This window comes from Rattus norvegicus, chromosome 4 (assembly GCF_036323735.1).
Source record: "Rattus norvegicus strain BN/NHsdMcwi chromosome 4, GRCr8, whole genome shotgun sequence".
Taxonomy (NCBI): Eukaryota; Metazoa; Chordata; class Mammalia; order Rodentia; family Muridae; genus Rattus; species Rattus norvegicus.
The window spans coordinates 3,576,485-3,598,772 of NC_086022.1; the positions used below are offsets into that span (position 1 = coordinate 3,576,485).

Below are 22,288 nucleotides of genomic sequence, written 5' to 3' on the forward strand. Positions count from 1 at the left end.
TTAAGTTGGGTGCGCTCGGGTGGAAGGGCTTCCCACCCCGACTTTGAGTGCACCCCGTTTTCGAGTACATTTGGGCAGATGGGTTTCCTGCCACCTATTTGAGTGTACTTGAGCTGAAGGGTTTCCTACTCCAAATAGTCTTTTTCTTTCTTTTTTTTTTCCTTTTTAGAAAGCGCACCAGGGGACGCCCCAATCGCGCAGGCTCTGGGACTCGTGAGAGAAGTTCCACAAGCCGAATTTTGTCAGGAGGACCCGGCAACGGACAGTCAAAAAGATCTGACTGTGACTTTGGAGGTCGCGTTCGGCTGCCTATTTAAGTATAGGCACGGACAAGTGTGCTTATGAAAGACCCCAGCTTAGCAGCAGTAACGCCATTTTGCAAGGCTGTACTTAAGATGACTGGTTCAGGGAAAGGTTAGAACACTGAGTACACAGCGGCTGCCAAGCAGGATGTGTTTGGTTGAAGGCCTGGCAACAGGACGACTTCGGTTGAGCACCTGACAATGAAAAAAAAAGCCCCGAGAGAGGTCCCACACCCTGGTGGGGGGCCGAGTCAGTCGTTATGTTCCAAGAAGGTAGCTAAGAAACTTGCCCCCGGGCTGAACCCTTGGGGGGCCGAGTCAGCCGTTTTGTTTCAGGAAGGTAGCTAGGAAACTTGCCCCCGGGCTAAACCCTTGCCATATTAGAATCCACCAATTATATCCCTGTAACCATACATCTGCTTCTGTATGCTTGCTTCTGCTCCCCAAAATCCTATAAAAGCCCATCCTTGGTTCCGTGGGGCGCGCCAGTCCCCCGAGTGACTGAAGCGCCCGCAGGTGCCTGTGCCTGTGTATCCCGACAATAAACCAAATCCTCTTGCTGATTGCATCCTGTGGTGTCTCGGTCTGGTCTTTGGAGTTGGAGGGTCTCCATCCAGAGGGAAAGTTCTCCCTGAGAGCTTTTCATTTGGTGCATTGGCCGGGAAAGGAGATCCTCCACCCAGGGACCACCGACCACCCACTGGGAGGTAAGCTGGCCGGCGTCTGTCTGTCTGTCTGATTTTGTCTCGTTCTGCCTTATTCTGTCTGTTCTGTGAGCGCTCAGCCAGGTCTGTTCTGTGAGCGCTCAGCCAGGTCTGTTCTGTGAGTGCTCAGCCAGGTTCTGTGAGCGCTCAGCCAGGTCTGTTCTGTGAGCGCTCAGCCAGGTTCTGTGAGCGCTCAGCCAGGTCTGTTCTGTGAGCGCTCAGCCAGGTCTGTTCTGTGAGCGCTCAGCCAGGTTGTTTGGAATTTGGGCGGGACGAAGAAGGAGCTGACGAGCTCGGACTTCTCGCCCCGCAGCCCTGGAAGACGTTCCAAGGGTGTTAGGGCCCGACTTTTCGAGGCCCAATCTGGGAGAGGAGAAAGATCCGGACTAACGGCACTTCTGTCTGTATTTTTGGCTTTCAGAGGGCCCCGGACCTTTGCCACCTCCATCTGACTTTTTGCTTTCAGTTTGGTACCAAAGCCGTGCAGCACGCCTGTCTGTTGTTTGTTTGACTGTTGGTGTTGTTTGTTTTCTCTGTGTTCTAATCTTCCTTAGAACTAACATGGGACAGTCCCTAACAACGCCCCTAAGTCTCACTCTTGATCATTAGAAAGACGTCCACGACCGGGCACACAACCAGTCCGTCGAGGTTAAAAAAAAAAAAAGAAAATGACAGACTCTCTGCACATCCGAGTGGCCCACTTTCGGAGCGGGATGGCCAGTGAATGGCACATTTAATAAGATCATTATTTTACAGGTTAAAGATCGGGTCGTCCACGGACATCCTGACCAGGTTTCTTATATTATCACTTGAGAGAGTCTCGCCTTAAACCCCCCCCCCCCCGGGCGGAACCCTTCGTGGACCCGAATTGGCCTCCCCTCAACCCCCAGCCTGTCCCCTCGGCCCCGCCCGGTCTGCCGGCCACGTCTTAAGAAACCTGTCCTCCCGGCAGACCCAAACTCCCCTCTCATAGATCTTCTCTCTGACAGGCCCGGCTAAAATGGAGGAGGCAGAGCCGCCGGCCAGATCAGTTGCCGGGCCACAGTCTGATAAGGGTTTCTCCCCTGTCGCAGGGAGATTGCACAATAAGCGCGAGGTGATGCCAGATACAACCTCCCAGGCTTTCCCACTTAGACAGGGAACCGGTGGCCAGACCCAATACTGGCCGTTTTCAGCAGCTGACATTTACAATTGGAAACAACACAACCCTTCTTTCTCCAAAGATCCGGTGGCACTCACTGACCTAATAGAATCTGTTTTACTTACCCACCAGCCTACTTGGGATGACTGCCAACAGCTCTTACAGGCCCTCTTAACCTCAGAAAAAAAACAAAGAGTGTTCCTAGAGGCCAGAAAGCATGTTCTGGGAGATGATGGGCGTCCCACCCAGCTGCCTGAGGACCAAACTGGGATTTTAATACAGCTGAAGGTAAGGGACACCTACGCCTTTATCACCAGTTGCTTCTAGCGGGTCTCCGAGGGGCTATACGACGCCCTACTAATTTGGCTCAGGTAAAACAGGTATTACAGGAAGCAGGGGAAACTCCCTCCGCCTTTCTAGAGAGACTTAAGGAGGCCTACCGTATGTACACTCCCTATGACCCAGATGACCCAGGACAAATGACGAGTGTCTCTATGTCCTTCATCTGGCAGGCTGCTCCAGATATCAGGACTAAGTTACAGAGGTTAGAAAATTTGCAGGGCTATACATTACAGGATTTACTTAAAGAAGATGAAAAGATTTTTTAATAAGAGAGAGAATTGAGTCGAATCTTGGCCGCCATAGTTCAGAGCCAAGAAAGGAAGGGAGATAGGGGGGAGCTCGAAAGGGGCTGAAGCTGGATAAAGATCAATGTGCCTATTACAAAGAGAAAGGGCACTGGGCCAGAGAGTGCCCCAAGAAGCCTGGCGGACCCCGAAAGCCTCAACCACGAACCTCCCTCTTGGCTCTAGATAAAGATTAGAGAGGTCATGGCCAGGAGCCCCCCCCCCCTGAGCCCAGGGTAACGCTTAAAGTTGGGGGGCAGCCGGTTACTTTCCTGGTAGACACAGGAGCCCAGCATTCAGTCCTCACCCGAGCTTCAGGACCGGACGGCCTGGGTACAAAGAGCTACTGGTGAGAAACAATACCGATGGACTACGGACCGCCGGGCTCAGCTGGCTACCGGTAAGGTGACCCATTCCTTCTTACATGTTCCAGACTGCCCGTACCCTCTGCTGGGCCGTGACCTGCTCACCAAACTAAAAGCACAAATTCATTTTGAAGAAAGAGGGGCCCAAATAACTGGCCCCCACGGAACTCCCCTTCAAGTTCTAACCCTATGAACCTGGACAGGACACTGGCTTGGACAGAGACTGGTGGGATGGGGTTGGCGCTCCAACAGCCCCCCTTAATTACAACTCCAGTCTCCATAAAACAATACCCCCTGTCACATGAAGCTTATCAAGGTATAAGGCCTCACATTACGAGGCTTCTGGATCAAGGCATCCTAGTCCCCTGCCGGTCGCCTTGGAATATGCCTCTTCTGCCTGTTAAGAAACCCGACACTGGAGATTATAGGCCAATACAAGACTTGAGAGAGGTCAACAAGAGGATAAAAGATATTCATCCGACTGTTCCAAACCCTTACAATTTGCTCAGTAACTGTTCATCGATGAGAAACAGGGGTATGCTAAAGGGGTCCTAACACAAAGGTTGGGACTCTGAAAACGCCCTGTGGCCTACCTGTCTAAGAAATTGGACCCTGTGGCCTCCGGCTGGCCACCGTGCCTAAAGATGGTGGCTGCTATTGCTGTCCTGATCAAGGACGCTGGAAAATTGACTTTGGGACAGCCACTCACCATCCTAGCACCCCACGCAGTGGAGGCCTTGGTAAAACAGCCCCCAGACCGCTGGCTCTCTAATTCCCACATGACCCACTACCAAGCCTTGTTACTGGATGCAGAACAGGTTCAGTTTGGACCCGTAGTCGCCCTCAATCCTGCCACCTTGCTTCCCCTACCAGAGGAGGCAAAACAGCATGACTGCCTACAAATCCTCACAGAAGTACATAGAACCAGGCCGGACCTATCGGACCAGCCTCTTCAGAATGCTGACCACACATGGTACACGGATGGCAACAGCTTCTTGGCAGAGGGAGAGCGAAAGGCTGGAGCTGTGGTCACTACGGAGGACAAAGTGATTTGGGCGAAAGCCCTGCCTGCTGGTACCTCCGCACAACGGGCTGAACTCATCGCCTTGACTCAGGCGCTCAAGATGGCAAAAGGTAAGAGGCTAAATATATATACAGACAGCCGTTATGCCTTTGCCACGGCACACATCCACAGGGAGATCTACCGGAGGCGGGGGCTGCTCACATCTGAGGGTAAAGATATTAAAAATAAGGCTGAAATTCTGGCCCTCTTAGAAGCCCTATTCTTGCCCAAAAGACTGAGTATTATGTATTGTCCAGGACACCAGAAGGGGCACAACCCAGAGGCACGAGGAAACCGGCTGGCTGATGCCACGGCGCGAGAAGTGGCCATGAGCAAACAAATCTTGCCCTTAAATAGCCCAGACCAACCCACGCCCCCACCAGTGGGACAAACCAGTTGGGTTTATGCCCATGAGGACATAGAGCTCCTAGAAAAAATGGGGGCCATCTACCACCCTCAACTAAAACAGTGGGTCTACAAAGGAAAGACAGTTATGCCAATAAAAATGACTTTTGAATTGATCTCTTTTTTACACAAATTAACCCATTTGGGGTTTAAGAAGATGAAAACCTTACTAGATCGGGAAGAGATAAATCTGTGTTTTTTGAATCGGGACAAAGCGATACAAAAGGTGACTGAGAGTTACAAAGTGTGCGCTCAGGTTAACCCGGGAAGGACCAGGATTGGACAAGGAGTTCGTCCTAGGGGACACCGTCCCGACATCCATTGGGAAATTGATTTTACTGAAATTAAACCAGGTATATATGGATACAAGTATCTCCTAGTGTTTGTAGACACCTTCTCAGGATGTGTCGAAGCCTTCCCCACAAAACACAAGACTACAAAAATGGTCACCAAGAAGCTCCTCGAGGAAATCTTTCCCAGGTATGACATGCCTCAAGCGTTGGGGTCGGACAACGGGCCCGCTTTCGTCTCCCAAGTAAGTCAGTTGGTGGCCAAATTGCTGGGGATTGATTGGAAATTACATTGTGCCTATAGACCCCAGAGTTCAGGTCAGGTAGAACGCATGAATAGAACAATTAAGGAGACTTTATCCAAACTTACGCTTACAACTGGCTCAAAGGATTGGGTGGCCCTCCTTCCCCTAGTTCTATATCGGGCCCGGAATACCCCGGGCCCCCATGGTCTAACTCCTTTTGAAATAATATATGGAACACCACCCCCATTTGTCCATTTCTTTGATTCAAACATTGCTGATTTTGCTGACAGCCCTTCTCTGAGGGCCCATTTACAGGCCCTACAGATTGTACAGAGAGACGTCTGGAGACCTTTGGCCGCTGCTTACCAGGACAAGCTTGAGCATCCGGTGGTGCCACACCTGTTCCAGATTAGAGACACCGTGTGGGTGCACAGACACCAGACCAAGAATCTTGAGCCACGGTAGAAAGGACCCTACACCGTCCTCCTGACTACCCCGACCGCCCTAAAGGTAGACGGAGTCTCGGCTTAGATCCACACACCACACGTCAAGACAGTCCGGTCTGAAGAATTGACTAATCACAACACTACACCCCAGACATGGAGAGTTCAGCACACTCCAAACCCCTTAAAGTTAAAACACCTACGTGGCTCCTCCTAGCCCTTTTGTGGCCTAGAGTCAGTGGGGGAATAAGCCCCCACCAGACAGAAATTTCTTGACCAAGTCGAGTGAAAGATTTCACTCAAAGTTAGCAAAAAAATGGGGGAATGAAAGACCCCAGCTTAGCAGCAGTAACGCCATTTTGCAAGGCTGTACTTAAGATGACTGGTTCAGGGAAAGGTTAGAACACTGAGTACACAGCGGCTGCCAAGCAGGATGTGTTTGGTTGAAGGCCTGGCAACAGGACGACTTCGGTTGAGCACCTGACAATGAAAAAAAAAGCCCCGAGAGAGGTCCCACACCCTGGTGGGGGGCCGAGTCAGTCGTTATGTTCCAAGAAGGTAGCTAAGAAACTTGCCCCCGGGCTGAACCCTTGGGGGGCCGAGTCAGCCGTTATGTTTCAGGAAGGTAGCTAGGAAACTTGCCCCCGGGCTAAACCCTTGCCATATTAGAATCCACCAATTATATCCCTGTAACCATACATCTGCTTCTGTATGCTTGCTTCTGCTCCCCAAAATCCTATAAAAGCCCATCCTTGGTTCCGTGGGGCGCGCCAGTCCCCCGAGTGACTGAAGCGCCCGCAGGTGCCTGTGCCTGTGTATCCCGACAATAAACCAAATCCTCTTGCTGGTTGCATCCTGTGGTGTCTCGGTCTGGTCTTTGGAGTTGGAGGGTCTCCATCCCGAGGGAAAGTTCTCCCTGAGAGCTTTTCACTTAGATGTGTTAGTGTCTGTTGTCTGTATTCTGTTTCTGTGTTTGGTATCCCAGAAGCAGCTAAGGTTAAGCTGCAGTTTGGGCCAGGTACTGAAGGTACCAGGCATCTGTGGAAATTGGTTATAGGATGCTTTGTTTCAGTCTTGCTTGTCTGGTTTGTTTTCTGTGGTATTGTCAAGTGTCTTTTTTGGCTTTTGTTTCGTGTTTGACTTTGGACTGACGACTGTGTTTGAAATCATGTTTTGCTTTGTTCGTGGAAGAGTTTTACTTGGTCCCCTTAATGCTTAGTGAGTAAGAAACTTAATCTTATGGACACCGCTCTGGTGGAGGTGTGTTGGTGAATAGCCAAAGTTAATTGTTAAAATAGTGTTTTATCTGTGCTTGTGCTCGCAGCACACAGTAGAGGGGAGCGAAATTAGCTGCGGAGCTGCTGCAGCGAGCATGGGGACTTCTCAAGTCTCACCCAATTTTTCTGGCTCTTCAGGAGTTGTTTAAAAGGAAAAGACTTAAGGTAAAAAGAAACATTATAGAGAGATTTCTTAGTGAATTACTACACCTTGGTTCGCGATCTCTGGGAATCTCATGGTGGACAGCTGAGATAAGCTGGAAAAGGATTTAAATTTTGCTTGGGAGCAAAGAATCTTAAAGGCGGAGTTTCAGCCGGTATGACACTTAGTGCTTAGCTGCCTAAAAGATCAGAAATGCTGTCAATAGGCTATAAAAAAAAAAGGGACAGGCTATGTTAGAAATGCTACAGGAAGAATGATCTAAAATGGCTGAGAGTGAGGTGGGGCTATAAGGAAAACACACAGTAGGAGAGCGCTCATTTAGAGAAGTTCTTTAAGGAAGCCTGCCTTATCTGCTGTCTTTATTCCAAGGGAGGAGTCAGTCTCCAGCACTAAATTACTTGGCGGTGGCCAAGGTCAGGATTAATGTTTTCTTTTCCATGGGCCTTTAAACCCAGTGAGACAGTTTGGTAAAGGCTACTACTGAGGTCCTGATAGCCCCAGGTGACTTGGTTACGATTCTTCTGTCAGCCACCTGGCATCTAGCAACCAGGTTCTAACCATCTCTCCATCCTTTTGTTATTAGTTGTTACTAAAAGCCTAGTGTCATTTGAAAGCTGGTTCTCTTGAGAGGCAAAGCCACGGAGCTGACACTGAAGAGAGATAAATGCTGTTTGCCCTCTTCACAAGATTCTCTTGTTTTCTCACCATCCCATTTGAGATGCTTGTTAGTAACTGTTACAGGTCTTCTTTACCAATGATGAAAGATGGAATCCTACTAGAGGCCAGAAAAAAAATGTTCCAGACATGGATAGAAGGCCCTCACTTCAGCCTGCTCTCTTCAGACGCCTGAAGGTAGGGAGTGCCAGGTCTGCCGCCAGGCTCCAAGGGTGGGTCTCTGAGGGGCTGGAAAATGCCCCACCAATCTGGCTAAGATAAGGAAAGTATATAAAGAGAAAGTTACAGAAATTTAAAGGGTTAAGTTAAGTTGCTGAGAGTTAGTACAAGTTACAGAGAAAGAGTTAAAAAGAGCAGAAAGCTAGGGAAGAAAAGAGACAAAAAGAAGAGGAAGTTAGAGAGCTAAAGAGAGATAAAAGATGAGAGAGGAACATATACTGGCCACAGTAGTTAGGGAGCCTAGGAAGATAGTACCTGGCAACAGAAGAGAATTCCTGGCTAAAGATCAGTGTGCCTAATGCAAAGAAAAAAGGACACTGGGTCAGGGACTGCCCAAGAAAGAACAAGAGGGGCCACTGGAGAGATTCTTGGTCCTAGAGTGCTGGCTATGTACAGAGATAGAAGGGAAGTGTGGATACAGGGACCCAATGCTCTGTGCTCCTATGCCCCCCAGTGGGCCAATATCCAAAGACCTTGAGTGCAAGGAGCTACTGGCAACGAACAATACTTATGGACTGCCCGAAGAACAGTGGACCTTGGCGTGGGCCGGGTAACCCACCCACTAATTCATGGTCATCCCTGACTGCCCCTATCCCTTGCTCATGAGAAAATTGCTCTCCAAATTGGCTTGCATGGGCTAAAATGGCTGGGTGAGGCCATGTGTATGCATATCTGCAGACTGTGTATGTGGAGCTTAAGATCTGTCTCAGTGCACCAGTACCTGATGCTGGGAGATCAATGGCTTAGTGCTGTTTTGCTTGGAACACATCGCTCCTGCCAGCCGGGCACTAATTATCACCCAATCCAGGACTTAAACTGTGATAGAGTGGCTGATGTCTTGCCTTTGAATAGAGTGTCCCAAAAGATGGGACCACTGGTCAGCTGCCATGGAATAGATCCTCCACTGGTTGGGGACAATCTGGTCACCTTGCTGCCCAATCCAGACCTGGAGCCACCACAGCACGAGTGTCAAGCACTGACAGAAGCCCATGGGTGGAGGAAAGACCTCTGCGACTGGCTGATTGACCCCTGCTAAAGGCCAAGGCTACCTTGTCTACAGACGGGAACAGTTCTCTTCATGAAGGTCAGAGATAAGTGGGTGCTGCCATGGTGGACAACACAATGTCATCTGGGATGGCTGAACCTCAACCCCCCAGTACATCAGTGCCGCAGATTCCTTTACCATCTCTTGGATGCCCTGGTGAAGCCAACAACTGTGAGTACTATTCATTGCTCAGGATATCAGGAGGGAAGTGATTCAGTGGCATGGGGCAATAACGAAGCAGATCAAGTGGCTCGAAAAATGGCTATGCAGGAGCCTATCCTGGTTGCAGGCCTGCAAGAGACAGCCACTGAGAACTAGGATCGGACTAAGGGATGGCCTCACTTAGAAAAGGCCCAAATTGCTTAAAAGATAAAGGACAATGGCACACTTGAGGGGAAAGCTATACTCCCCAGAGAACAAAGAAAAGACTCACTTTGCCAAGTACAGAAATGGACTCATTTAGGAGATAAGAAGTTTGTCCAAGTAGTTAAGGTGTATGTAACAGACTTTAAGATTTTAGCCTGAGAGACAGTAGAAAGTATAAGGTATGTCAATAAGTGAATGCTTAGCAAGCAAACAGGGCAAAGAGACCTAGAGAGTTTAGTGAAAAGTCGAAGTGAACTTCACTGAGATAAAACCAGAAAAATATAATCACAAGTATCTCCTAGTGCTTGTAGATACTTTTTCAGGAATAGATAGAAGGTTTCCTCACCAAATGAGAGACGGCCTCTGCAATCATCAAGAAGATACTGGAAGAAATCTTCTCCCAATTTGGAATGCCCAAGGTAATCTGGTCAGACATAGGCCCTACTTTCATTGCCAAGGTAAGCCAGGGTGTGGCCAAGTATTTAGAGGTCAATTGGAAACTACATTGTATTTACAGACCTCAAAGTTCAGGACAGGTAGAGTAAATAAATAAAATTTTAAAAGAGACCCTGACCAAATTAAATTAACCATGGAGACTGGCACAGACTGGGTGACACTCCTTCCCTCTTGCTCTCTTCAGAGCAAGAAATACCCCTTCCAGATTCAGCCTTACCCCCTTTGATATGGGGCCTCAGCCCCCCCTGACTGTATTAGATGATGTTACTGAACCAACATGTCATAGTGCCATAGTAATAATGATTTGTGTGCCAGGCTAAAAGACCTACAGGTGATACAGAAAGAAATCTGCTCACAGCTGACAGCAGCCTATGCTCCGGAGACCCCTGAGACATCTCATCAGTCATGAGTTCCAGGAGACTGCTGCTACACTGAGCCCAGACACTTGAGCCTCGCTGGAAAGGACCATACCTGGTGCTGCTGACCACCCTGACAGCTGTCAATTCTCAGCCCTCACCAGCCGCGTACTAGCTGTTGGGGCTGAGAGCTGGGACCTAGAGGGAAATTCAGTCATGTTTGTCCTGGGTACTATTAAGATAGGTGTAGAATAGGCTTGATTTCCATTACAAATGATGTAACATTGCATATGTTCGTACTCTTAACACTTCTTGGGACTGTGCCTCAGGGATCACAGTCTGTATAAGCTTAGAAGTTCTAAAAGCTAGTCATGACCTCGGTGTATAGGCTTGGATAGTGTTCAGATTAGAATCCTCATGTTAAGACAACAATACCAAGCTGTTATGCTAGATGAAGCTGAGTTCTCCATGAAGTTCTAAGATTAGAACTATTAACAAAAAAAAAGAAGTGGGGAATGTAGAACTAGAGTTTCATAAAGGTTACTCATTGTCAGAGCCCAAATGTGCAGAACTAGAGTTTCATAAAGGTTGCTCATTGTCAGAGTCCGGATGTGCAGGGCCGGACGTGCCTGAGGGAGAACCAGAGATAGGACTTGCCAAACCAGCTATCAGCCCCAAGGACACTGACCATCCATAGCCACCCCCTCCCCTTCCTTCACCCCCCTGAGTGAGATGAGCCACCCTATCTGCCTGCCGAGCTGCTAGATAACACATACTCCTTGCTGAAGTCATTTCGCGCCGAAAGTAACTGTGCACCTTTTGAATTGACCAATCATGTGTAACCTCACGAATGCCCCTTACCTCCCCTATATAAACCCCCGAGTTTGGAAGCTCGGGGTCGATTCCTCTGTCTCCTGTGTGAGATACGAGTCGACCCAGGATCCCGCTAAGACCCGGGATCTCGTTAATAAAACCTACCTCTTGCTGTTACATCAAGAATGGCTACTCGTGATTTCTGGGGGCATCCCACCCAGCGATCGGAGTGAGAGACGCGGCTCCCCGTTTAGGGGTACGCTCTTTCAGTTTCAGGTCTGAATTCTACCAGACCTTCACAGAAGACCTCATACTAATATTGTTCAAACTATTCTACAGAATTGAAACAGATGGAACACACCTAACTTCCTTCTATGAATTAATAATTGTAAAATAAGATTATACAATTAATCTTACACTGAAACCACACAAAGACCCAACAAAGAAAAAGAAGTTCAGACCAATTTCCCTTATGATTATTGATGCAAAATACTCATAAATGTCTTACAAACGGAATCCAAGAACACATCGAAATGATCATCCATCATAATCAATTAGGCTTTATTCCAGGGATTCAGGGATTGTTTAATATACGAAAATCCATCAATGCAATCCACTATATAAACTAACCCAAAGATAAGAATGAAATGTTCATTTGATTAGATGCTGAAAAAGCATTTGACAAAGTTCAACACACCTTCATGATAAAAGTCCTGGAAAAAATCAGGAATTCAAGACCCATATCTGTACATAGAAAAGCAATATACAGCAAACCAATAGCTTACATCAAACTAAATGGAGAGAAAATTAAAGCAACTCAACTAAAATCAGGAACTAAACAAGACTGCCCACTTATTCAATCTAATAGTCGAAGTCATAGCCAGATCAATCAGACAGTGAAAAGAGGTCAAAGGGATACAAATTTGAAAGGAAGAAATCAAATTATCACTATTTGCAGATGATATGATAGTATAGTTAAGTGACCCCAAAAGTTCCACCTGAGAACTACTTAACCTGATAAACAACTTCAGCAAAGTACCGGGATATAAAATTAACTCAAACAATTCAGTAGCTTTCTTCTACTCAAAGGATAAACAGGCTGAGAAAAAAATTAAGGAAATGACACCCTTCACAATATTCCCAAGTAATATAAAATATCTTGGTGTGACTTTAACCAGACAAACGAAAGATCTGTATGACAAGAACTTCAAGTCTCTTAAGAAAAAAATTGAGGAGAACTGAGAAGATGGAAAGAACTTCCATGCTCATGGATTGGCAGGATTAATATAGTAAAGATGGCCATTTTGCCAAAAGCAATCTATAGATTCTATACAATCTTCATCAATATCCCTACTCAACTCTTTATAGAGATAAAAAGAGCAATTTGCAAAACCCAGGATAGCAAAAACTATACTCAATATTAAAAGAACTTCCGTGAGAATCACTATCCCTGACTTCAAGCAGTATTACAGAGGAATCGGCATAAAAACTGTATGGGATTGGTACAGAGACATACAGATAGATCAGTGGAATAGAATTGAAGACCCAGAAATAAACCCATACACCTATACTCACTTGATCTTTGACAAAGGAGCTAAAACCATCCTATGGCAGAAAAATAACATTTTCGACAAATGGTGCTGGTACAATTGGAGGTCAGCAGGTAGAAGAATGCAAATTGATCCATTCTTATTACAATGTACAAAGCTTAAGTCCAAGTGGATCAAGGCCCTTCACATAAAACCAGATACACTCACTCTAAGAGAAGAAAAAATGGGGAAGTGTCTCAAACACATGGGCACTGGGCAAATTAACTGAACAAAACGCCAATGGCTCATGCTCTAATATCAGGAATCGGCAAATATGGGAATGCAAATCAAAACAACCCTGAGATTTCACCTCACACCAGTGAGAATTGCTAAGATCAAAAACTCAGGTGACAGCAAATGCTGGCGAGGATGTGGAGAAAGAGGAATACTCCTCCATTGTTGGTGGGGTTGCAGACTGGTACAACCATTCTGGAAATCAGTCTGGAGGTTCCTCAGAAAATTGGACATTGACATACCTGAGGATCCAGCTATACCTCTCTTGGACATATACCCAAAAGACACCCCAACATAGAAAAAAGACACGTGCTCCACTATGTTCATAGCAGCCTTATTTATAATAGCCAGAAGCTGGAAATAACCCAGATGCCCTTCAACAGAGGAATGGATACAGAAAATGTGGTACATCGACACAATGGAATATTACTCAGCTATGAAAAAGAATGCCTTGATGAAATTCATAGGCAAATGGTTGGAAGTGGAAAATATCATCCTGAGTGAAGTAACCCAATTACAGAAAAACACACATGGTATGCACTCATTGATAAGTGGCTATTAGCCCAAATGCTTGAATTACCTTAGATGCATATAGCACATGAAACTCAAGATGGATGATCACAATGTGAATGCTTCACTCCTTCTTTAAAAGGGGAACAAGAATACCCTTGGCAGGGAATAGAGAGGCAAAGATTAAAACAGACACAGAAGGAACACCCATTCAGAGCCTGCCCCACATGTGGCCCATTCATATACAGCCACCCAATTAGACTAGATGGATGAAGCAAAGAAGTTCAGGCTGACAGGAGCCGGATGTAGATCTCTCCTGAGAGACACAGCCAGAATACAGCAAATACAGAGGCGAATGCCAGCAGCAAACCACTGAACTGAAATTAGGACCCCAATTGAAGGAATCTGAGAAAGAACTGGAAGAGCTTGAAGGGGCTCAAGACCCCATATGAACAACAATGCCAAGCAACCAGAGCTTCCAGGGATTAAGCCACTACGTAAAGAATATACATGGACTGACCCTGGACTCCGACGTCATAGGTAGCAATGAATATCCTAGTAAGAGCACCAGTGGAAGGGGAAGCCCTTGGTCCTGCTAAGACTGAACCCCCAGAGAATGTGATTGTTGGAAGGAGGGTGGAAATGGGGGGAGGATGGGGAGGGGAACACCCATAATGAAGGGGAGGGGGAGGGGCTAGGGGGATGTTGGCCCAGAAACCGGGAAAGGGAATAACACTCGAAATGTAAATAAGAAATACTCAAGGTAATAAAAAAAAATTTTAAAAAAATCGACAAATGGGACCTCATAAAGCTGCAAATCTTTTGTACAGCAAAAGACACTGTCAATAGGATGAAATGGCAACCAACAGATTGGGAAAAGATCTTTAGCAATCCTCCATCTGATACAGGGCTAATATCTAAAACATACAAAAAACTCAAGAAGTTAGAATCCAGAGAGTGAAATAACCCTATTAAAAATGGGGTACAGAGCTAAACAAATCATTCTCAGCTGAAGGTTATTGAATGGCCAAAAAACAGCTAAAGAAATGTTCAATATCCGGAGACATCAGGGAAATGTAAATCAAAACAACCCTGAAATTCTACCTCACACCATTCAGAAAAGCTGATATAAAAAACGCAGTTGACAGCAGATGCTGGGGAGGATGTGGAGAAAGAGGCGCACTCTTCCATTGTTGGTGGGATTGCAAACTGGTACAACCACTTTGTAAATCAGTCTGAAGTTTCCTCAGAAAATTGGAGATTGCACTACCTGAGAACCCAGCTATACCTCTCTTGGGCATATACCCAAAAGATGCTCCAACATACAACAAAGACACATGCTCCACTATGTTCATATCAGCCTCATTTATAATAGCCAGAAGTTGGAATGAACCCATATGCCCTTCAACAGAGGAGTGGATTCAAAAATGGTACATCTACACAGTGGAGTACTACTCAGCTATCAAAAACAATGACTTCATGAAATTCATAGACAAATGGATTGAACTAGAAAATATCATCCTGAGTAAGGTTACTCAGTCCAGGAAAACACACTTGGTATGCACCCATTTATAAGTGGATATTAGCCAAAAAGCTCGAATTACCCAAGATGCAGTCCACAGACCACAGGAAGCTCAAGAAGAAGGATGACCAAAATTCAGATGCTCCCACTCCTTCTTAATAGGGGATATGTATGTATGTATGTATGTATGTATGTATGTATGTATGTATGTATGTATATGTATATATGTACATACATGTATGTATATGTATATGTATATGTATATGTATATGTATATGTATATGTGTATGTGTATGTGTATGTGTATGTGTATGTGTATGTGTATGTGTATATGTATATGTATATGTATATGTATATGTATATGTATATATATGTATACTAGATAAGATTGATGAAGTTATAAAATGCATCCTGAAATGAACCAGATATAGATCTCTCCTGAGAGACACATCCAGAGCATGTCCAATACAGAAGTCAATGCTAGCAGCAAACTACTGACCTGAGAACAAGACCCTTGGAGGGAATGAGACGAAATATTGAAAGAGCTGAAGGAGCCTGCATCCCCATCAAAACAACAATGCCAACCAAACAGAGCTTCCAGGGCCTAAACCAGTAAAGAAAGACTATACATGGAATAATCCATGGATCCAACCGCATATATAGCAGAGAACAGACTTGTTGGGGCATCAGGGGAAGGGGAAGCCCCCGGTCTTGCCAAGGTTGGAGCACCAGTGCAGGGGAATATGGGGAGGGGGGGAATAGAGTGGATGTATAGGGGGAATACCTGTATGGGGGAGGGGGATGGGAGGGAATGGGGGCTTATACACAGGAAATTGGGAAGGGGTATAATGTTTGAAATGTAAGTAAAGAAATATATCTAATAAAAATTTTTAAAAAATTAAAATTTAGGAACCAAGAAGATGCCAATGCCAGTTCTAGCTATAATGTTTAGGTCCTGAGATGGAGATGGGGAGTTAACAAAAGTGAAGACACTGACCAGCTTTTGATTTTTAGGCAAGTGGCCACAAATAACTTGAGCCTTCTATATTTATACAATGACAATTGTGCTTACCCAAGCAGTGATATCACTGCTTACATTATTAAAAGAAATCATAATATCCACATTTCAAAAGCTCTATCTTTACACAAAGCCCCCAATAGTTCCCCTTCCTCCTTCTCACATTCCTTGGATCAGTCACCACCTAAACTTATTTAGCATTAAAAAGCACAATTTCAGCAATACAAAAGAGATGTCTGGCGAGGCATGTCCTGTAAACAGGAAGACATACCGGTCTGGTAGCAAACATGCTTACATAGTTATGCATGGTGAGAGGCCGAATTAAACATTTGTTGGTAAACTATCTCTAGCTATTATCTCCTATCATAATTCCTTTTTAATTGCAGACAAACAAGTTCATTTTACAAAGCAGATCTTCTAGACATTTTTCTAATATATAGATCTTTGTAAGATGTAATCATTCTGAGAGCCATTTTCAAGTCTCTATCAATCCAACATAATCTCTGCATTTTCCATGTCTCTACTAATCAGCTATAGCTTCTTAAAAACAGTTTTGTAAGCAGGAACTACCTCTCTCCACAACTGACACAGACTTGCTCAGTGTGACTGGGTACTTCTCTAAAGATATGATTATAAGTCTCAAATTCCCAGGATTTATAGTAACATCTGGAGGATTGATAGATACCAAAAGAGGTGAAGAACATTTTTTCCCTTGAAAGAGTTTTGAAAAATGTAGAATCATCCACAGTGACTTAGTCTGTGTGACTCCAGATGGCCTTGTCCATGACTGATGAAGTGATACAATTTTGATAATGATTATATGCAGTACAATGAAGGAAAGGAGAGCTTGTAGGGCATGCAAACTTGGTACTAAATATAAAGGCCACCAAATTTACCTTGTCAAATGAAAAGTGTTTTCCACGGACTTGCTACAGTAGAATCCTGTCACTGAAGCTCTCACATGCTATTCCTTGTAGCAGCTACATGGCCACTGCCAGAAAGAGGTAGCACCTCTGCTAAATTATTTCTGATACATGCATCTGAGTGCAGTCTCCAGAGAACATGTAAAATGTCATGGGACTATGTTCCAAGCTAATCATCCTGGTGCCTGTGAAATGGAGAAGAAAGAAACCCTGTGGCTTGACAGAGCCCCAGTCTAGCTAAATTGGTAATTTCATGGTCAGCTTGAGACCATGTCACAAAATCAATACAGTAGAGTGACTGAGAATGATACCCAGTATTGACCTTTGACTTCCTTATTCACACCTGTGGACATGCACCTGCAGACACATGTACCCCCACACAAACATGTACACACAAAGTACTGCGACCTTATAAGCAGACTCAAGCCTCTTTAGAAAGTTTCGTGTCATTTTTTACCCTGTAACATTTCTCATACAGCACACTGTTCCTTATTTTTTGCACTTTATCTTTTCTTAGTTTTAGATATATTATGCCCATTACCTATCATAATGAATTTCATCTTTAAAAATAACCTCAGAATCATTATGTTCATTCAGCCTCCCTGTGTTTAGGCAACAGAAATCATTTTTTAACTTATTTTTACAGGAGACTGGAGAGATGACGGAGAAGTTAAGAACATGTACTACTTTTGAAGAAGACCCATGTTAGATTCAAAGGACAAGATGACTCATAATCACTGGTAATTTCAGTTTCAGGTACTCAATATCCTTCCTTTTCTAGCCTTCACAGGCAACCCTATGCAGACAGATATTTACACATAATTTAATAAACACCCCCCACATTTACAATTTAAATTATTTTCTGGCCTTATTTTTTTTTAACTAGGACAAAGAGGGTAAAATTATTCAATCTACTTCAAATTTCTGAAGGGGAACATTTTGCCTTCTCAATAGGATACAAACCCCTCCAGATATAGAGGTATCTAAATCTAAGTTGACACAAGTGTCCATCATATACGTTAATGTGCCTTTTGAATTGTCTTTTACTTTTCCATAATGGGTATTACTTACAATTGTGTTGCTGCAGATTTGGTTTTACCACAGGCTTCTTTGATGCCCTGAGCTGCTTTGATTTTAATTTCTGCTCCTCTCTCAATTAGCTTCTAACCCTACATTGTTATTTTATCTTATCATTCATTTTATAACATCCATGCTCCATAAATTTGAAGAAGATAACAACAATTGCTGCTTAAAGTGTACTTCTTTTCCTTATAGTCACTCTATTGAAAAACATAGACTTTTGCCTTTAAGTGTTGTTTTGTTTCTTTGACACAAGATTTTTCCTTGAGTATAATAATATTGTTTTACTCTTTTAAATTTATCCTTTCCTAGTAAGACAATAGAAAACTTGTGGGGGTGCTTTGTAAATGAATATGAGGATGATCCCTCTTGTCTATATTTTGATGTCTTCTAAATTTGAAAAATGAGTGCTGATTCAGCAACAAAATCCTGCACAGGCAACCACTGTGGAGAGTCCAGTGGAAGTATTCCATGACTCCTGATGGATTGCAGATCCCCTTGGACTCATACACTTGACATTTTTAACTAATACATTACCCTAAACCCAGGTTGTTGGGGTATTTTCTTTCATCCTCTACCTCATATCTCAGAAAGAACAAAGAATATGATATTGGAACAAGGTCACTTGATTCTATTTCACGATGTGACTAAGAAACCTGGAATCTCCTAGTAGTATTCCTGATTTGGTTATAAAGGAGAACATTTTGTTTTATTTCTCTAGTTACATATAGTACATTTCAGTGTAGATGCAGCAGGGGCGGGCGGGGGAGCTGGTGCCATTGTTAGTGAAAGGAAAATTATACAGATTTAAGGTTTAAAAAATATGAAGTTAAAAGAGTAAGTTTCAAAATTCACATACTCAGAGCTAAAACAGGCCCGGGGGAGCCTAGGCACGCCCAGGCCCTGTGGGGTCTACCCTACCTTTAAGACTAACAGACCATAAAGATAAGGAAAAATGAATGCAGGAACCAGCCTGAGTTATCAGTGGTGACTCATAGGCTATCTGGAAGGAAGGGATAAGCCCCTAGCTCCTGACATTCTGGACGCCCCAGCCTGCAAGTACTCTTTTGCTATGTAACCATGCATCTGCGCCTCATTTGTATCCACCAATCAAGTCCCTGTAACCATGCATCTGCTTCTGTATGCCTGCTTCTGCTCCCCAGAACCCTATAAAAACCCATCCCTGGTCTTGCTCGGTGCACCAGTCCTCCCGAGCTGACTGAGATGCCCGCCTGTACCTGTGTATCTGGACAAAAAAAACCCTCTTGCTGATTGCATCCGGTGGTCTCGGCGGGGTCATTGAGCTTGGGGATCTCCTTCCTGAAGGAAGATTCTCTCTGAGGGTCTTTCATTAGCACCCGTACAAGTCTGCTCACATCCCAGATACCAAAACGCTGTGGGTCACTTGGTTCATGCGTCCATGAAGAACGCAGCTAGCTTTCGAGAATTAATGTGAATTGCAGGACACCTTAATCATGGACATTTCGAAAGCACTTGCGGCCCTGGGTTCCTCCCGGGGCTACACCTGTCTGATAGTCTCTTGAGGCTCAATCGCTGCCCCCTCTGCGGTTTCGCTCCCTTGGGGGGGGGGGCGTATCGCATGGCTGGGACTCTGCTCCAAGGGCCTCTCCCCTCGGCCCTCAGTCTCCTGAAGTTCAGACGTGGGCTGCGTCCAGCGTTCTTCCAAGCCTGGTGGGTCTGAGAGGGCCTCCTCCTCCCCATCCACTGGCGCCGCACGCTGGCCACCTCCTCCTGGCTCCTTCCTGCTCACTCCACCGCTCCCGCTCCCGTCCTCGCCCTCTCTCCCCACCGTGGGGACGCGTTGGCATGGGCCGGTCAGGTGCCTGGGCGCGAGAGGGGCCTTGTCACCTGAGTCGGTCATAGTGCCTCTGGACTGGTGGGAGGCGGGCCCCGCACACTGGCTCAGTGCATCTGCCGCCGCCCCGCACTGCGCGAGGAGAGAGTGACCTTAGAGGGGGAGAATACTGCACCCGCCAGGGCTGGTCTCAGGCATCTTTCCTCCCCCCCTTCCCTCTGCCGGGTGCCGACCACTAGGGCACCAGTCGTTTGCTGATGCGACTTGCCCCCCGGGATGTGGGAGCTGGCCGGGGTAGAGAGGTCACAGGCCCCGGCCTGTGACCCTGGCCCCCGCTCGCTCTCTTCTCCGTTAGTCCGTCCATGGCCGCGCGCGCCCTCCTTTCCTCCTTCCCCTCTCGACCGTGACCTCAGATCAGAAGTGGCAACCCGCTGAATTTAAGCACATTAGTCAGCGGAGGAAAAGAAACTAACCAGGATTCCCTCAATAACGGCGAGTGAACAGGGAAGAGTCCAGCGCCAAATCCCCGCCGCGTGCCGTGGCGCGGGAAATGTGGCGTACGGAAGACCCACTCCCCGGCGCCGCTCGTGAGGGGCCCAAGTCCTTCTGATCGAGGCCCAGCCCATGGACGGTGTGAGGCCGGTAGCGGGTCCAGGCGTGCCGGGCCCGGGTCTTCCCAGAGTCTGGTTGCTTGGGAGTGCAGCCCAAAGCGGGTGGTAAACTCCATTTAAGGCTAAATACCGGCACGAGACTGATAGCCAAGAAGTACAGTAAGGAAAAGTTGAAAAGACCATGGAAGAGAGAGTTCAAGAGGGTGTGAAACCTTTAAGAGGTAAACGAGTGGGGTCCCCGCAGTCCGCCCGCAGGATTCAATCCAGCTGCGCACGTTCTGCAGTGCTGGTGATGCCTGCAGATCTTTCCCGCTCCCCTTTCCTCCCGACCCCTCCACCCACATATCTATTTCCCCTCTCCACTCCTCCCGCTGTCACCGCCCAACCCGCTCCTCCCAACGAGGGGGAGGGTCAGTGGGCGCTCAGGCGGCAGGCACGGGGTGGGGGGGGCGCGCCGGTGGGGCCAGGGGTGGGGTTGGTTTGCGATCATCCTCCCCCCCCCCCAGCCCTCGACTGGCCGCCTCCAGGTGCCCTTCCACTGAAACTGGCTATGGGGCCACTGGGAAAGCCCTGCAGGGAAGGTGACTGGGGGGGCGGTGCTGCATCACCCCTGGGCCTCTGACCACTCTGCTCTGAGTATCCTCTCCATACAGAAGACACTGACAGACAGACAGACAGATACAGACACACACACACACACACACACACACACACACACACACACACAAATACATATTTAAATATTTAAAATGATGTTTAAAAAAAACAGTCTTCCTGTTTAACAGAGGTTTAAAGGGAAGTTGGCTGACAGAACGTTTTTGTGGTTTTTTATTCTCTTTTTTTAACAAATAGGAGGTAGATCTGTTGGCCCTTTTATTAAAAGCTAAAGTATTGAGTGGCAAGCCAATGTTTCAAGTTTTACCATTCTGTTCCCTTCACGCAAACCAGGTAGTGTTGTTTCTTTGGCTATTCCTTATTGAAACAAAATGAAAGGAGCTCTACCAGTTGGCCTAGTTTCCCTGTTCCTTTTCCCTCTTCCACGGTTTGCCTGTTATATAAACAGCATAGTTTGATATAAGGACAGTTTAGATTCTTTAAATAGAAAAGGAATAAGAGAGATACATCTCTTGAAATAGTATAGAGAATTTGATACTTTATCACATGAGAATTAAAACTGAGCCACATAGCCTTCAGCAGAAGAAATGAGGGAGAAGTGGGTATATACCTTTTGCAGCACAGTCTCTGGAATAAAACAAACAGGGACATTTAAATAAATATATAGCAGTGTTTAAGACTTCATTTCTCTTCCAATATTTGCAATTACATAGTCAAACATTATATCTTGGAGTCATAGATCACTGTGCTATCTAGGATTGCACGATGAGGATGGCATAGTGGCAGTATAGCAAAATAACTGATAGGAAAAGCAGAGCAGTCACCCCATTAGGATTCATATGAATTGCATTTCCTCCCTGCTGGGAACTAAGCAAAAATGGGTGAAACTGTACAAGTACCTCTGTAGTAATTTGGTGTCTAGGGGTTATGTCCAGAGGATATACAGCTGGAGCACATGGTGTTCAATTTATTTTTAGTTTGTCTGATTTAAAATGTGATTGCTGTTAGTAAACATTTTTGTGAAGATTGCTTGAAATTTATTTGCTCTTTATTAGAAATTGTAGAATCATATTTATAATTTGCAGTCCTGGAGGTACTGGTGGTTGTACATGGGGAACAACTAAGTCAGCAAATGATTAAGTCATACAATGCTGATGAAAAGAACATGGGATACCACAGTTACAGCTGCCTAAGAACTGATAACCACAACCTAAGGGAAGAGTCTCTTCCCTCAACCTTGACTCCTTTAAGACATTGGCTTCAGCATCAGACAGGCCTTGACAAGTGTGATCCTGGGTAAGGGCATAGAACTAGTGTTCCAGTTATTCTTTTGTCCAGGTCTTTCAGACAGCCTAGGGCAGTCCTGGCTCCGCACATTAATATGTACTTCATAGTATTCATAAGACTTTCCAGCTG

General features: G+C 45.8%; 1 protein-coding gene and 1 pseudogene across 2 annotated transcripts; both read left to right on the top strand.

Moving 5' to 3' along the window:
- The first annotated feature begins 338 nt into the window (after nucleotides 1–338).
- On the top strand, nucleotides 339–6,437 carry LOC134486534 (uncharacterized). Of its 2 annotated transcripts, none has more exons than XM_063286795.1 (2): nucleotides 339–1,161; nucleotides 1,233–6,437. In XM_063286795.1, exon 2 carries the CDS (start codon nucleotides 3,783–3,785, stop codon nucleotides 5,604–5,606), a length of 1,824 nt encoding a protein of 607 aa, XP_063142865.1. In that variant the 5' UTR covers nucleotides 339–1,161; nucleotides 1,233–3,782; the 3' UTR covers nucleotides 5,607–6,437. The 2 variants fall into 2 exon arrangements, with proteins under 2 accessions (XP_063142865.1, XP_063142864.1); XM_063286794.1 differs by having other exon boundaries at nucleotides 339–1,069; nucleotides 1,187–6,437.
- Nucleotides 6,438–19,215: 12,778 nt separating this feature from the next.
- On the top strand, nucleotides 19,216–19,369 carry LOC134486903 (5.8S ribosomal RNA; annotated as a pseudogene).
- The last annotated feature ends 2,919 nt before the right edge of the window (nucleotides 19,370–22,288 follow it).

What these genes read in the sequence shown, in the direction of transcription:
- LOC134486534 (XM_063286795.1), top strand. Translation starts at nt 3,783, where the DNA reads ATGGTGGCTGCTATTGCTGTCCTGATCAAGGACGCTGGAAAATTGACT.